This window comes from Mya arenaria, chromosome 13, assembly GCF_026914265.1.
Source record: "Mya arenaria isolate MELC-2E11 chromosome 13, ASM2691426v1".
In the NCBI taxonomy this organism is placed as follows: domain Eukaryota; kingdom Metazoa; phylum Mollusca; class Bivalvia; order Myida; family Myidae; genus Mya; species Mya arenaria.
In genome coordinates this window covers 47870984-47889333 of record NC_069134.1, presented here as the reverse complement: position 1 = coordinate 47889333, position 18350 = coordinate 47870984, and the positions used below count along the sequence as shown (strand labels likewise).

The following is an 18350-nucleotide window of genomic DNA, read 5'->3' as shown; positions in this document are numbered from 1 at the left end:
GATGGCTTTTGTTTTCTTTTATACTTGTAAAATAACTGCATACATGTAACGGGCAGGGTTTGTTCTATATTTAGTACAATTATCGTGTTCAAGCAGATGTTTTGGTTTTACATGTAGATGTTAAAACAAACGTTTGCGCAGGAAGCCCTGGGACAAATATCATAACGTATCTCAGATCATTTCAATTTCCATCGTCATAGGAATCAGACATAACGTCACCGGCTATGACGTCTAAGGCGCCATTTACAGACGTCGACACTAAGCACTTAAGGGTCGATTGTTCAGAACTTGGTTAAAGTAAACAACGTGATAATATACATCTTTGTTAACTTTTGAACAGGAATTATTTGATGAAATGATCACATATTGAAATATAAGCATGTACAGCCTAATAAGCAGAACAAAGTTTTGTTAGAAAATACAGCACAAAAAAATCCATTAACGTTCTACATCAGTGAAGATTTGAAATTTAACAACGATGATGTTTTACAACATTGTTAACTTAAAAAAATCTACAATCGCTGTTAATCACCTATATTTTTACTGGTAAATAATTCTTTGCCGTTTAAAAGGGCGTGCATATTTATAGATAACGATTCCAATTTCCACTAAGCAAACAAAATATAGAAAAGGAGAAGTCTGCCAGGTTCTGTTTTTTGCTCACCTGTAATGCTCACGGTGGGTTTTTCCACCATCCGTCCATTTGATGTCCGTCCGTCCGTCATCTCCTAAACCGCCAAGCCAATTATATTGAACTTCACTGGGATGTTCTTCGGATAATGCCCTTTCGAAAGTGTTCAAAGCAATAAATTCCACGCAGAACTTCGGGTTGCCATGCCAACCGAAAGGAAAAAAGTTGTTCACAAAAATCAAAGTATCGATCGAGGTAAGGTTCCAATATTTAATATTAGAGGTAACTATATATTTTTGTTGCGCATAGACAATGAGGATAGACGGGCCACCAGCTGCCCCTCCCCGCTCTCCCGAATCCGATAGTGATTTTGAAACCTAATTAATTTCATCGTTCGTATGTTATTACTATCACACGCGATATGCATGTTCCTAAACGTTATAAGCTTATAAGGTACGATCTACAAGAATACAACTATATTATTTTTGTTAATTCCCATTAAAATATCAATGATAGTGAACGGTCATGTTGTCTCACACGCGCAACTACATGGTGGACAAACGGTCTATAAAATATGCTTAATTGTTTATGTTTGTAACAGTTTAAAAACAAGTAGTAAAGCTATTTTGATGATGAAGATACAACAACCATAGGTGGCAGTATCAGCCCGAGTAGTAAACGGTGTGGAATAAAGGTATTTCACTTTGGGGGTGAATGATAATCATTGGGAATTATAATACAGATTATAAAAAAGATGGTTGTTCTCGAAGGTGTATGTCGGCTCTTTAAGGCAAATGCAGATATATGGCCATTTATTTTGTTTGATTTCATGAAATTAATTTGCTTATAAAGCCATTCATGCATTTTAATTCTATTTGTTTCACACTGAAGTTATTATCAATACGGAGATAATGTATCATAATTGCTATAATATGTTATCTTTTTTTTAAAGCGCGTGCATTTTTACATCGAAGAACTTGTCAGGTGCGATAGTAGGCCGTATTCCACTTTTGCAGACTTATGATGGCCGTCATTTATATTTTATATATTTTAAAATAATAATAATTTAGATATATTTGGAAATAAACAACTTACCGTTTACTAGAAAAGGGATACTCCAGTTTTTCAAACGTTTTTGAACTTTGAAGCTGAATGTTCGAACATTTTCTTTCATACAAAACAAAATACAGACAGAAACAACTGCTCGAACATAAATACGATGTTATATCATCGTTCAAATATCTTTTTGAACTGTTTGTCGTTGTAATACGTAATACGAACTTCCCGGAAACTTCACACAACAATTAACGGATTTACCCCAACCACGCCTCAAAGGACGACACGTCTTCAAGCGAATCAGACTTGTCTCTGACAGTGGTCGGTGACTGAATACCCATGTATCATGAAACAAAGAAACTTTGAAAATGTTTTTATCCAATGATGTTTTGCTAGTTAAAACGTTCGACCTTTCGCCACTCAAATATCTTTTTCTATGACACTCCACTTTCTCGTGAAATAAAATACGACCTTACAATGAAATAAACAAATATCCTCTATGTCTTTTATATATTCACTGCCTCTTTTTCAATTCAACCCACATTTTTTTCTTTCTAAACGGCACGAGTCGACACACTTTATAAATAAATGACGTCATGTGTCATTTCACTCCAATGACGTGAACTATGCTGTATCTTGGAAGCAACGTTATTTGAACAGATTTCCTAAAATCATTGCTTAACACAACTGTTTATAAACACCACTATTAAGACCTCAGACAAACGCGCCTAGTGTTTTCTCCGTCGTTCCTGCATCAGCGGGCAATGGACGTCACAGGCGCCAAAAAGACACAGTTTAAGCCAGTCGTCCTTTGTATGCCGGGTGATGAGCGACCGCACGAGAGAAGGAGCAATGAAATCACAAAACTGTACAAGGAGGTAGGCGTTGTTCAGATATTGTGTAATATCAGATGTATACTTGTCGGTTTGCATTTGTAAGCGTATATACCAGCTTTCTAGTAAATCTGTGGACTGGTCTTAACGGCCGAAGCTTAAACTTAAATATATATACTAGTATGTTGTTTTGACTTTGAGGTGCATTCCTGTCAGGAGTTAAAAATACATTTTCAACATGTTTTAATAATAAAAGCTTTATTTACCTAAGCTTACACATTTAGACACGTATATGAGAACATATATTCTAATTTTCATTATGGCCAACAAAGTAAAGAAACCAAAGAAAAAGCATTATTCTTGAAAATAAGTCACCTGTCAATGTTAAAACTAGAAAGTAAATACAGCTTATAATTTTCTTTGAACGTTTTACGTGTTTTCAAGGTACGTATATATGTTAAGGAATGTCATTCCATATATTTTTGCTATAATTTGTAAATGATGTTTCCATGTATTTAGTACGAGGTGTTATCTGTAAGACAAGATCCTTGTATGCTACTGATCTTAACTGGTATGGGTTTTTTTGTCAGAGAACGTTACAGTATCTGCCAAATATAATGGGGCCTTGTTATTCTCATTATTTTTTTATTTCATTTTTTTATTTTAGGTGTTGAGCAATCTTGACGATGGAACAAATGCTCAGAAAATTGTTGAAAATCATTGTGTTATGTGCATGTGTTATAAGAAAGTTGAATTTACCCCGTTGGTATTTGTGTTTATATGCACAATTTAACCCCTGATAGACTGAACCTTAAAAAGGCAAAACACTTGATTTGTTAAATATTTCGTGTTTTTGTCCTTCAACCCCGATTCCTTAACTTTATTTTTCTTAGTCGGATATATTGTGATTTTATTAGACGCCAAAGAGCGGATTTGTTGTGGTAAGGACATTGTCCTATATCCAAAGCCCCAAGTCCAAACACAGAGGTCACCGTCAACTCTACAACGCAACAGCGGACATACGTGCTCCGTTCAACACATTCAGAAACATTATTTTCGCGTCTTTCATGTAAACTTAGAATACGATAATATGCTGGTATATTTACCTGCCATTGATATAAGCGGTCATGTTCTTCAGGAACCGGGACTGTGGAACGTATTTAAGCGCGTTTCCGACTTACAGCCAGGCGATCTTCGGCCTAGATCCATGTGCGGCCTCGGTAATATTCAACGATTACATTACTATTGAATTTTACGTGGGAGGACAAGTGCGGGACTCGAACCAACGACTGCTGACACACTAGCACGGCACTGAATTAACAAAGCTATATGGGCGGCTTAATTTTTGCTCACGAACACATTATAATTTACCGTTCTCAATTTTGAAATCACTGTCATTATTTGGAAAAAAATGAATATCTTTTGTTATAATTCTTGTAACGACTTGTGGTTTAGATCTGGTAGAGTATACTTTTTACAAAAAACAACATCGACTGGTATCGTTTCGGCAAAAGCTAGCTAGCTCATTCAGTACACATTTTGAATTGATTTACAGTCGGACCATCCCGAGTGAATTTTCCAGAAGCAGGCGGGTTCCGTTGCATGTGTTACGAAAACCTGATGCGAATGATCCGTCAGCAGGCATACATCCGGCCGCCCCAGGTGTTTCACAGCCCGAAAGACAAAGCCCGCGTCCAGGTTGATGAGTGAGTTTGGTGCTTAGTTAATTCTCGATTGCGAAGACTATGTGTGTCATACAAGTACAACTTATAATACCATCGTTGGCAACCATGGTACTTTATTCTATTACACTTCATGACAAACAACGCAGCATAATGCGGTAGTGTATCGGGGATATCCGACGACGAATGTATACGAATATGATTTAATTCTATTCTGGTCTCTATTTTTGTCGGAAGCCTGCAGTTCTCATGTTTCATGATTATGAGATACTTTGAAAGGCACGTTGTTGGAGATCGAAACCCCAACATCCCTAAAAGTGTAGGTAGGAGGTGGACACCCATACCACTGGAAGTTTCTTTGATCTTGTATCAGTTTGACTACTACATTCATTTTATATGGTATGCTTGTCACATTAAACAATGGGTTATTTAATACTCCTACTCCTTATCTAAGTTAAGATGCATACGTCTACTGCATGGTAGTATTTAATCCATTGCAGGATTAAACCCAGCTGGACAAAGCGCGCGATGATGGGTTTCCATGGTAACGAGGCTGTGCAGTTTCCAATGTCAACCATTGTCGTCAGGTGGCAGATGAAGAGGAAGTTGAGGAACTATGACCTTATAAGCCTCAAGGCGATGATGGAAAAGTTTGGAAAAGTCACAGAAATGAAACCTCTAGCTCCAAATATTTGTATTGTGACGTTTGAAAATTTGAATTCTGCTTGTGACGTCATCGAGTCTCAACATATTGGGGAGCCTAACCATAAGCTGCACTGCACGTGGTGGCACAAATCCATGACGAACAAGAACATTTTGCACCGAAAGAAAGGGATTGAGGTGAAAACAGATCATTTCGTGGTGTAGGTGTGAGCAAACAAAGCAGGTGCATGTAGTAGAAAACGGAAGAACGATTTTGACGAGAATGGTGCTTGTACAAATATCATTTAAAAAGTTTAAAAAGAAAAAAATCGTCCTGACTGCTACAATATTACTGAAATTAGAAACTACATTATGTATTTCCATTTTTCTTGAACTTCTGTATTATTTCGTTCGAAAGCGATCTACTTCTTACAGTATTAATGAGTACTGCAAACATACATTTTACATATGATTTTTAATGTAATAGAAGTAAACTATTCATTTCACAAGACCTAACTTACCTTGGTATTCGTTTTTGTGAGGGTTTTCTCTTCAATAGCTTTACGAAGATGGTTTCTGTCGAGTGCAACAAAAATAGTTTCATAGTCTAGTGCATATTTCAGTCAGTGTGTTTCTCCACGAAAGCTTTCATGTGAAGCTAATGTCTGCACATCACCAATATCACGGATTTATAGGTCCATGCTAATATTGGTAACAGCAATGTCTTCTTACCAAGGGTTCTGTCAACAGCTGTTGTAGCTCTTGCAAAATTAGAGAATGAGTCGGTAAATTATTATTTGTGTCCGTATTATTCCATAATGATTTGCATTGTTAAATAATTTACAATAACCAATAAAAGTGTGCATGTGTTCGGTCGTCCGTGCGTGTTTCTGCGTGAGTTCGTCCGTGCGTGTGTGCGTCCGTGTGCGTGCGAGCGTATGCGTGTGTGAGCGTGCGTGCGTGTGCGTGCGTGCGTGCGTGTGTGTGTGTGTTCTTTTTGCCACAATACATACCTGTGTAGCAAGGCTCTGTTGTCTTTATAATGCAATCTTATCAATCATGAAAACTAGTTTTGCGGTCTGAAACTTATAAGATTTAAGATGTAATTTTGCTTACGTTTGCGACTTGTTAGCTTGCTCGCTGTGTATGCGCTGCGATGTATGATACGAAACAAAGCGGTTTGTTAATGTTATCTTATGTGAGCGAATATAAGCCTTAAACTCATGGCTGCTGTCGACGAATTTGTTTTCTTTCTTTTCTTTCTTTCTTTCTTTCTTTCTTTCTTTCTTTCTTTCTTTCTTTCTTTCTTTCTTTCTTTCTTTCTTTCTTTCTTTCTTTCTTTCTTTCTTTCTTTCTTTCTTTCTTTCTTTCTTTCTTTCTTTCTTTCTTTCTTTTTTTCTTTCTTTCTTTTTTTCTTTTTTTTCTTTCTTAATATTCATGAACTCATGGACATTAACAACATTCGCATTATTCACGACATTCACTCACGACATTCACAACAGTCACGAAATTTACTACATTGACGCCATTCCAATTCACACCAGTCACAACATTAGCGACACTCGCAGCATCCACGACATTCACAACATTCATGAACTTAACGATATTCAGAACATTTGCAACATTGACGGCATTCACAACATTCGCGACAATTATGTCATTGATACCGTTAATTCACCATAAACGATGAAAACGACTTTCACGGTAGTCACAAAATTCACGATTTCACGACATTTCAAGTATTAAAATCATTCACAAAATTAATGACATTTGCGACATTCAGATTTTAGATAATTCTCTAAAATCACGACTTTCCCAACAGTCAAACTATTCGCGTTCTTAACAACATTGGCGACATTTACGAACTTCAGTAAATTCGAAATTTCGGCGACAATCGCCGCAGCAATCACGACATTGACAACACAGCGAAATTCACGGCATTCACTACATTTGAGACATTCACGAAATCCACGATATTCACTACATTCAATACATTTGCGACAGTCAAAACACTCACAATCACAACATTTGTGACAATTCTCGAGAAGCACAACCTTTGCTACAAACACAACATTTACGACAACCAAAACATTCACGACAATTTGCTACACTCACAACATTTGCGCCAATCACATCATTCTCGACATTTGCGACAATCACAACAAACACAACATTTGCTACACTCACAACATTTGCGCCAATCACATCATTCAAGACATTTCCGACAATCACATCATTCACGACATTTGCGACAATCACAATATTCACATCATTTGCGACAATCACATCATTCAAGACATTTGCGACAATCACATCATTCACGATATTTGCGACAATCACATTATTTGCTACAAACACAACTTTTGCGACAATCACATCCTTCACAACATTTGCGAAAATCACATCATTCACGACATTTGCGACAATCACATCATTCACGACATTTGCGACAATCACATCATTCACGACATTTGCAACAATCACATCAATCACGACATTTGCGACAATCACATCATTCACGACATTTGCGACAATCACATAATACACGACATTTGCAACAATCACATTATTCACGACATTTGCGACAATCACATCCTTCACAACATTTGCGACAATCACATCATTCACAACCTTTGCGAAAATCACATCATTCACGACATTTGCGACAATCGCATCATTCACGAAATTTGCTACAATCACATTATTTGCTACAAACACAACATTTGCGACAATCACATCCTCCACAACATTTGCGAAAATCACATCATTCACAACATTTGCGACAATCACATCATTCACGACATTTGCAACAATCACATTATTTGCTACAAACACGACATTTGCGACAATCATATCATCCACGACATTTGCGACAATCACATCATTCCCGACATTTGCGACAATCACATCCTTCACAACATTTGCGACAATCACATCATTCCCGACATTTGCGACAATCACATCATTCCCGACATTTGCGACAATCACATCATTCACGACATTTGCGACAATCACATCATTTACGACATTTGCGACAATCACATCATTCCCGACATTTGCGATAATCACATCATTCACGACATTTGCGACAATCACATCATTTACAACATTTGCGACAATCACATCCTTCACAACATTTGCGAAAATCACATCATTCACGACATTTGCGACAATCGCATCATTCACGACATTTGCAACAATCACATTATTTGCTACAAACACAACATTTGCGACAATCACATCCTCCACAACATTTGCGAAAATTACATCATTCACAACATTTGCGACAATCACATAATTCACGACATTTGCAACAATCACATTATTTGCTACAAACACAACATTTGCGACAATCATATCATCCACGGCATTTGCGACAATCACATCATTCCCGACATTTGCGACAATCACATCCTTCACAACATTTTTCGACAATCACATCATTCACGACATTTGCGACAATCACACCATTCAAGACATTTGCGACAATCACATCATTCCCGACATTTGCGACAATCACAACCTTCACAACATTTGCGAAAATCACATCATTAACGACATTTGCGACAATCACATCATTCACGACATTTGCAACAATCACATTATTTGCTACAAACACAACATTTGCGACAATCACATCAATCCCGACATTTGCGACAATCACATCAATCCCGATATTTGCGACAATCACATCAATCACGACATTTGCAACAATCACATTATTCACAACATTTGCGACAATCACATCATTTACGACATTTGCAACAATCACATCATTCCCGACATTTGCGACAATCACATCATTCTCGACATTTGCGACAATCACAACATTCACAACATTTGCGACAATCACATCATTTGCAACAATCACATCTTTCACGACATTTGCGACAATCACAACATTCACAACATTTGCGATAATCACATCCTTCACAACATTTGCGAAAATCACATCATTCACGACATTTGCGACAATCGCATCATTCACGACATTTGCAACAATCACATTATTTGCTACAAACACAACATTTGAAACAATCACATCATTCACGACATTTGCGACAATCACATCATTCACAACATTTGCGAGAATCACATCATTTACAACATTTGCGACAATCACATCATTCACAACATTTGCGACAATTATAACATTCACATCATTTGCAACAATCACATTATTCACGACATTTGCGACAATCCCAACATTCACAACATTTGCGACAGTCACATCATTTACGACATTTGCAACAATCACATCATTCACGACATTTGCGACAATCACATCATTCACAACATTTGCGACAATCACATCATTCACAACATTTGCGACAATCATAACAATCACGACATTTGCGTCAATCACATTATTCACATCATTTGCGTCAATCACAACATTCACAACATTTGCAAACATCACATCATTTGCGATAATCACATCATTCACATCATTTGCAAACATCACATCATACATGACATTTGCGACAATCACATCATTCACGACATTTGCAAAAATCACATGATTTACGACAGTTGCGACATTCACATCATTCACGACATTTGCGACAATCACATCATTCACGACATTTGCAACAGTCAGAATATCTGCGACAATCACAACATGTTTCACACTCACGACAAATGCGCAAATCACGACATTTGCGACACTTTAAATGTTTACGACATTTACGACATTTCCTTAATCGCAACGTTTGCAACAGTTACTTCGCAATTTTCGTGCCTTTCGTAATTTTGCAAATCACTTCATTTAAGACATTCACAACCTTGCCGACTTTCACAACACTTAAGACAATATACAACATTTAAAGTATTCACTATATTCGCGACATTCAATACATTCACACTTATTCCGAATTATTCGCAACATTCTAGACATTTACGATATTAACGCGGTTGCAGTTTTGTGACATTATCATTATTCAAAACATGTACAGGCAATTTCGAATAACCAAGTGGCAATTGCAAAAATACTGAAATAAACCAGTGTTTGTCACGAACATACATGTGTGTACATGCTTAAAATACTTCAGGTTGGATGATATTCGCGAATAACCAACTGAAAATGGTCGAATAACCAACTGGCTAATGTACAAAAGATAGTGAAATAAAGCAGTGTTTGTCACAAAGATACATATGTACATGCATAAATATACAATTAGCGTGTTATTTATTCACATGTGTACCTTTATAAGAAAATATATATACATGTAGACAATATATGAACTATCAACCGGTTGCGGATAATATGCAGGGGGTGTCTTGAATCCGATATGATTCAGGGAATGACTTGAATACGATATGATTCAGGGGATGACATCAATCCGATATGATTCATGGGTGACTTGAATCCGATATGATTCATGGGTGACTTGAATCCGATATGATTCAGGGGATGACTTGAATCCGATACTATTCAGGGGGGTTGACTTGAATCCGATATGATTCAGGGGATGACTTGAATCTGATATGATTCATGGGGTGACTTGAATCCGATATGATTCAGGGGGTGACTTGAATCCGATATGATTCAGGGGATGACTTGAATACGATATGATTCATGGGTGACTTGAATCCGATATGATTCATGGGTGACTTGAATCCGATATGATTCAGGGGATGACTTGAATCCGATACTATTCAGGGGGGTTGACTTGAATCCGATATGATTCAGGGGATGACTTGAATCTGATATGATTCATGGGGTGACTTGAATCCGATATGATTCAGGGGGTGACTTGAATCCGATATGATTCAGGGGATGACTTGAATCCGATATGATTCAGGGGGTGACTTGAATCCGATCATTAGGACACCATATAAAAATCTGAGGGTGATTTCAATTCTCGCGAATCGGTGTTTATTCATTATTATCCAACAAAAATGTGATGATGCGCGAACTCATGAACGAACATCGATATGGACGGCAAGCGGGAAAAATGCATGCATGAACAGGCGGGTAGAAACGCCTGTAGAAATCATACATGAACAGGCGGGTAGAAATCATACATGAACAGGCGGAGAAATCATACATGAACAGGCGGGTAGAAATCATACATGAATAGGCGGGTAGAAATCATACATGAACAGGCGGGTAGAAATCATACATCGACGGTCGGTAGAAACCATACATCAAAACCGGACGGTATGGATTGCAAGTGGGATAAAATCATGCATCAACATCGGTCAGGACAACAAGCGGGAAGAATTCACGCATTAACAGGTGGTTATAAGTCGACACAAACAACGGTATGGACAACAAGCGGGAAGAATTCACGCATTAACAGGTGGTTATAAGTCGACACAAACAACGGTATGGACAACAAGCGGGAAGAATTCACGCATTAACAGGTGGTTATAATAATAATTATAATAATAACAACTTTATTTAACGAAGGTTACATACTAAGTGTACAATCATTACAGACATACTACTTATTTCCAGCATGGCCTTCACACAAAAAGTATTACAAAAACACATGTACTAAGTTACATATTAAGCAACATACAAAACATACTATCACACTATCACTATCATACATTTCTTCGACAAACACAACTCAGTTTAATATGATTATTATAAATAACAATAATTTCATACTGTAAATAATATAGATATATTCAGTAAAACCACATTCAATCAATATATTTTCAACATTTACATATTGGGTAGTATCCATTACAAGTTGTTGCAAGAATGTCATATACGTATATTAACACAATTCATGTTAACAATGAACTATTTATCATAATGTGAATTAAATAAAGTGTCAATATTTTTTGTTCATGTGATAAATTATTCTGCCAATAAGTAGCCTTTTAAGTTTTAATGCATGTTTAAAGGCTGGTAGCTTATCTTGACATTTAATTATGTAGGAAGAGAATTCGAAATTTTCATTGCTTTCTAGGCAAATGTATTTTTGATATAGTGTTCTAGGTTTTACAACAAAAAGATCCTTGTTTTCTGAAGAACGCAAGTTATAGTGCTCATTTTTGGCAAATGTAAACAATTCTGTGAAGTACGAAGGAGTCAAACATTTCATGCTTTTGAAAACAAGTAATGAAAGATGATAATAGCACCTGTCTTCAAAAGATAGCAACCCTGACTGTTTGAATATGTTTCCACAGTGGCTAGTTCCCGACTTCATTATTAGCTTAATCGCTCTTTTCTGAATATTAGTGATTTTTGTGGTATCTGAGGAAAGTGTAAGTCCCCAGACACTACAGCAGTACTCCATGTTTGACATGATATATGCATTATAATACAATTATTTCATCTCGTCTGTTAAATAATATGCTATTCTTCTTAGAAGTGCCAATTTTGAATTAAGCTTATTCACTACAGTCTTAACATGTGTATGTCATGACAATGTCTGATCAACATGCACCCCGAGGACCTTTTGACATTTCACGTTTTCTACTGACAATCCATCTATTGATAGTTCAAGTTGCAATCCATGTTTTGCCTTATAATTAGTACATAGAATCATACATTTGGTTTTTGATGGATGGATTGACATATTATTTGTCTTACACCAACAGTTCACACTATTAAGACTTTTTTGTAGATCTGATTGAATGCTCAATATACTTGGACCTATTTTGTATAAAGTGGAAGGTTATAAGTCATACACAAACATCGGTAAGGACAACAAGCGGGAAGAATTCACGCATTAACAGGTGGTTATAAGTCATACACAAACATCGGTAAATACAACAAGCGGGAAGAATTCACGCATTAACAGGTGGTTATAAGTCATACACAAACATCGGTAAATACAACAAGCGGGAAGAATTCACGCATTAACTGGTGGTTATAAGTCATACACAAACAGCGGTAAGGACAACAAGTGGGAAAAATTCACGCATTAACAGGTGGTTATAAGTCATACACAAACAGCGGTAAGGCCAACAAGCGGGAAGAATTCACGCATTAACAGGTGGTTATAAGTCATACACAAACAGCGGTAAGGCCAACAAGCGGGAAAAATTCACGCATTAACAGGTGGTTATAAGTCATACACAAACAGCGGTAAGGCCAACAAGCGGGAAGAATTCACGCATTAACAGGTGGTTATAAGTCATACACAAACAGCGGTAAGGACAACACGCGGGAAGAATTCACGCATTAACAGGTGGTTATAAGTCAAACACAAACATCGGTATGGACAACAAGCGGGAAGAACTCACGCATTAACAGGTGGTTATAAGTCATACACAAACATCGGTATTGACAACAAGCGGGAAGAATTCACGCATTAACAGGTGGTTATAAGTCATACACAAACATCGGTAAATACAACAAGCGGGAAGAATTCACGCATTAACAGGTGGATATAAGTCATACACAAACAGCGGTAAGGACAACAAGCGGGAAGAATTCACGTGTTAACAGTGGTTATAAGTCATACACAAACATCGGTAAATACAACAAGCGGGAAGAATTCACGCATTAACAGGTGGTTATAAGTCATACACAAACAGCGGTAAGGACAACAAGCGGGAAGAATTCACGCATTAACAGGTGGTTATAAGTCATACACAAACAACGGTAAGGACAACACGCGGGAAGAATTCACGCATTAACAGGTGGTTATAAGTCATACACAAACAGCGGTGAGGACAACACGCGGGAAGAATTCACGCATTGACAGGTGGTTATAAGTCATACACAAACAGCGGTAAGAAAAACACGCGGGAAGAATTCACGCATTTACAGGTGGTTATAAGTCATACACAAACAGCGGTAAGGACAACAAGCGCGAAGAATTCACGCATTAACAGGTGGTTATAAGTCATACACAAACATCGGTGAGGACAACACGCGGGAAGAATTCACGCATTAACAGGTGGTTATAAGTCATACACAAACATCGGTAAATACAACACGCGGGAAGAATTCACGCATTAACAGGTGGTTATAAGTCATACACAAACAACGGTGAGGACAACACGCGGGAAGAATTCACGCATTAACAGGTGGTTATAAGTCATACACAAACATCGGTATTGACAACAAGCGGGAAGAATTCACGCATTAACAGGTGGTTATAAGTCATACACAAACAGCGGTAAGGACAACAAGCGGGAAGAATTCACGCATTAACAGGTGGTTATAAGTCATACACAAACATCGGTGAGGACAACACGCGGGAAGAATTCACGCATTAACAGGTGGTTATAAGTCATACACAAACATCGGTATGGACAACAAGCGGGAAGAATTCACGCATTAACAGGTGGTTATAAGTCATACACAAACAGCGGTAAGGACAACAAGCGGGAAGAATTCACGCATTAACAGGTGGTTATAAGTCATACACAAACATCGGTAAATACAACAAGCGGGAAGAATTCACGCATTAACAGGTGGTTATAAGCCATACACAAACATCGGTAAGAACAACAAGCGGGAAGAATTCACGCATTAACAGGTGGTTATAAGTCATACACAAACATCGGTAAATACAACAAGCGGGAAGAATTCACGCATTAACAGGTGGTTATAAGTCATACACAAACAGCGGTAAGGACAACAAGCGGGAAGAATTCACGCATTAACAGGTGGTTATAAGTCATACACAAACATCGGTAAATACAACAAGCGGGAAGAATGCACGCATTAACAGGTGGTTATAAGTCATACACAAACATCGGTGAGGACAACACGCGGGAATAATTCACGCATTAACAGGTGGTTATAAGTCATACACAAACAGCGGTAAGGACAACAAGCGGGAAGAATTCACGCATTAACAGGTGGTTATAAGTCATACACAAACAGCGGTAAGGACAACACGCGGGAAGAATTCACGCATTAACAGGTGGTTATAAGTCATACACAAACAGCGGTAAGGACAACACGCGGGAAGAATTCACGCATTGACAGGTGGTTATAAGTCATACACAAACAGCGGTAAGAAAAACACGCGGGAAGAATTCACGCATTAACAGGTGGTTATAAGTCATACACCAACATCGGTAAGAAAAACACGCGGGAAGAATTCACGCATTAACAGGTGGTTATAAGTCATACACAAACAGCGGTAAGAACAACAAGCGGGGATAATTCACGCATTAACAGGTGGTTATAAGTCATACACAAACATCGGTGAGGACAACACGCGGGAATAATTCACGCATTAACAGGTGGTTATAAGTCATACACAAACAGCGGTAAGGACAACAAGCGGGAAGAATTCACGCATTAACAGGTGGTTATAAGTCATACACAAACAGCGGTAAGGACAACACGCGGGAAGAATTCACGCATTAACAGGTGGTTATAAGTCATACACAAACATCGGTATGGACAACAAGCGGGAAGAATTCACGCATTAACAGGTGGTTATAAGTCATACACAAACATCGGTATGGACAACAAGCGGGAAGAATTCACGCATTAACAGGTGGTTATAAGTCATACACAAACATCGGTAAATACAACAAGCGGGAAGAATTCACGCATTAACAGGTGGTTATAAGTCATACACAAACAGCGGTAAGGACAACAAGCGGGAAGAATTCACGCATTAACAGTGGTTATAAGTCATACACAAACATCAGTAAATACAACAAGCGGGAAGAATTCACGCATTAACAGGTGGTTATAAGTCATACACAAACATCGGTGAGGACAACACGCGGGAATAATTCACGCATTAACAGGTGGTTATAAGTCATACACAAACAGCGGTTAGGACAACAAGCGGGAAGAATTCACGCATTAACAGGTGGTTATAAGTCATACACAAACAGCGGTAAGGACAACAAGCGGGAAGAATTCACGCATTAACAGGTGGTTATAAGTCATACACAAACAGCGGTGAGGACAACACGCGGGAAGAATTCACGCATTAACAGGTGGTTATAAGTCATACACAAACAGCGGTAAGGACAACACGCGGGAAGAATTCACGCATTAACAGGTGGTTATAAGTCATACACAAACATCGGTGAGGACAACACGCGGGAAGAATTTACGCATTAACAGGTGGTTATAAGTCATACACAAACAGCGGTAAGGACAACAAGCGGGAATAATTCACGCATTAACAGGTGGTTATAAGTCATACACAAACATCGGTAAATACAACAAGCGGGAAGAATTCACGCGTTAACAGGTGGTTATAAGTCATACACAAACAGCGGTAAGGACAACAAGCGGGAAGAATTCACGTGTTAACAGGTGGTTATAAGTCATACACAAACATCGGTGAGGACAACACGCGGGAATAATTCACGCATTAACAGGTGGTTATAAGTCATACACAAACAGCGGTAAGGACAACAAGCGGGAAGAATTCACGCATTAACAGGTGGTTATAAGCCATACACAAACAGCGGTATGGACAACAAGCTGTAAGAATTCACGCATTAACAGGTGGTTATAAGTCATACACAAACAGCGGTAAGGACAACAAGCGGGAAGAATTCACGCATTAACAGGTGGTTATAAGTCATACACAAACATCGGTAAATACAACAAGCGGGAAGAATTCACGCATTAACAGGTGGTTATAAGTCATACACAAACAGCGGTAAGGACAACAAGCGGGAAGAATTCACGCATTAACAGGTGGTTATAAGCCATACACAAACAGCGGTATGGACAACAAGCGGGAAGAATTCACGCATTAACAGGTGGTTATAAGTCATACACAAACAGCGGTAAGGACAACAAGCGGGAAGAATTCACGCATTAACAGGTGGTTATAAGTCATACACAAACATCGGTAAATACAACAAGCGGGAAGAATTCACGCATTAACAGGTGGTTATAAGTCATACACAAACATCGGTAAGGACAACAAGCGGGAAGAATTCACGCATTAACAGGTGGTTATAAGTCATACACAAACAGCGGTAAATACAACAAGCGGGAAGAATTCACGCATTAACAGGTGGTTATAAGTCATACACAAACAGCGGTGAGGACAACAAGCGGGAAGAATTCACGCATTAACAGGTGGTTATAAGTCATACACAAACAGCGGTAAATACAACAAGCGGGAAGAATTCACGCATTAACAGGTGGTTATAAGTCATACACAAACAGCGGTAAATACAACAAGCGGGAAGAATTCACGCATTAACAGGTGGTTATAAGTCATACACAAACAGCGGTAAATACAACAAGCGGGAAGAATTCACGCATTAACAGGTGGTTATAAGTCATACACAAACAGCGGTGAGGACAACAAGCGGGAAGAATTCACGCATTAACAGGTGGTTATAAGTCATACACAAACAGCGGTGAGGACAACACGCGGGAAGAATTCACGCATTAACAGGTGGTTATAAGTCATACACAAACAGCGGTGAGGACAACACGCGGGAAGAATTCACGCATTAACAGGTGGTTATAAGTCATACACAAACAGCGGTAAGGACAACACGCGGGAAGAATTCACGCATTAACAGGTGGTTATAAGTCATACACCAACAGCGGTGAGGACAACAAGCGGGAAGAATTCACGCATTAACAGGTGGTTATAAGTCATACACAAACAGCGGTGAGGTCAACAAGCGGGAAGAATTCACGCATTAACAGGTGGTTATAAGTCATACACAAGCATCGGTAAGGACAACACGCGGGAAGAATTCACGCATTAACAGGTGGTTATAAGTCATACACAAACAGCGGTAAGGACAACAAGCGGGAAGAAATCACGCATTAACAGGTGGTTATAAGTCATACACAAACAGCGGTAAGGACAACACGCGGGAAGAATTCACGCATTAACAGGTGGTTATAAGTCATACACAAACAGCGGTAAGGACAACACGCGGGAAGAATTCACGCATTAACAGGTGGTTATAAGTCATACACAAACAGCGGTAAGGACAACACGCGGGAAGAATTCACGCATTAACAGGTGGTTATAAGTCATACACAAACAGCGGTGAGGACAACAAGCGGGAAGAAATCATGCATTGACAGGCGAGTAGAAATGATCCATTAATAAACGGCAAGCGGCTAGAAATGAGCCTTAAGTACGTGGACGCAATCTCAAAATTAGACCTTAGTCGAAAGTTTTTGTAATTTGATGTATTAAGGTATAGGATTGGCCTATTAAACGAATTTCCTCACAAAAGGCAATATTAAAAAGATGTCACTGTTCAGAAAGGAATACTATTTTTGAAGATGAGTAAATGCTCACCCGTTTATAATAGATATGTGTTAAGACAAAGCACTTAAACTATCGACGATTTTAGAAGAGGAAAAAATCATTATCTATCTGCAAACACTTGGCTTGAACAAGGTATAGGGAGTAATTCTTTCATCGTTCGTTCTTTACATACATTGTTATATCGTCCTAAAGTTGTCAGGCCAGTTTTGCTATAACATGTGTCGCTGACAAACAGTTGAAAGATAATATTGGGCTGACGATAGTATTTTAGTCCTTTGCCAAATCCCTGAATTGTCCTGTTTAAGATAATTTTAAAAATCTTCTATCATAATAAGACCTGAATTGATAAACGCCG

At 38.3% G+C, this 18350-nt stretch overlaps 2 protein-coding genes across 2 annotated transcripts; both read right to left on the bottom strand.

Annotated features, from left to right (window-relative positions):
• Nucleotides 1-6863: 6863 nt before the first annotated feature.
• Nucleotides 6864-8201, bottom strand: LOC128215322 (homeobox-like protein HDP1). The gene has a single exon (XM_052922021.1). The coding sequence runs from the start codon at nucleotides 8199-8201 to the stop codon at nucleotides 6864-6866; it is 1338 nt and encodes a 445-aa protein (XP_052777981.1).
• A 28-nt stretch (nucleotides 8202-8229) lies between these two features.
• On the bottom strand, nucleotides 8230-9318 carry LOC128215321 (homeobox-like protein HDP1). Its single transcript, XM_052922020.1, has one exon. It carries the CDS (start codon nucleotides 9316-9318, stop codon nucleotides 8230-8232), a length of 1089 nt encoding a protein of 362 aa, XP_052777980.1.
• Between the last annotated feature and the right edge of the window lie 9032 nt (nucleotides 9319-18350).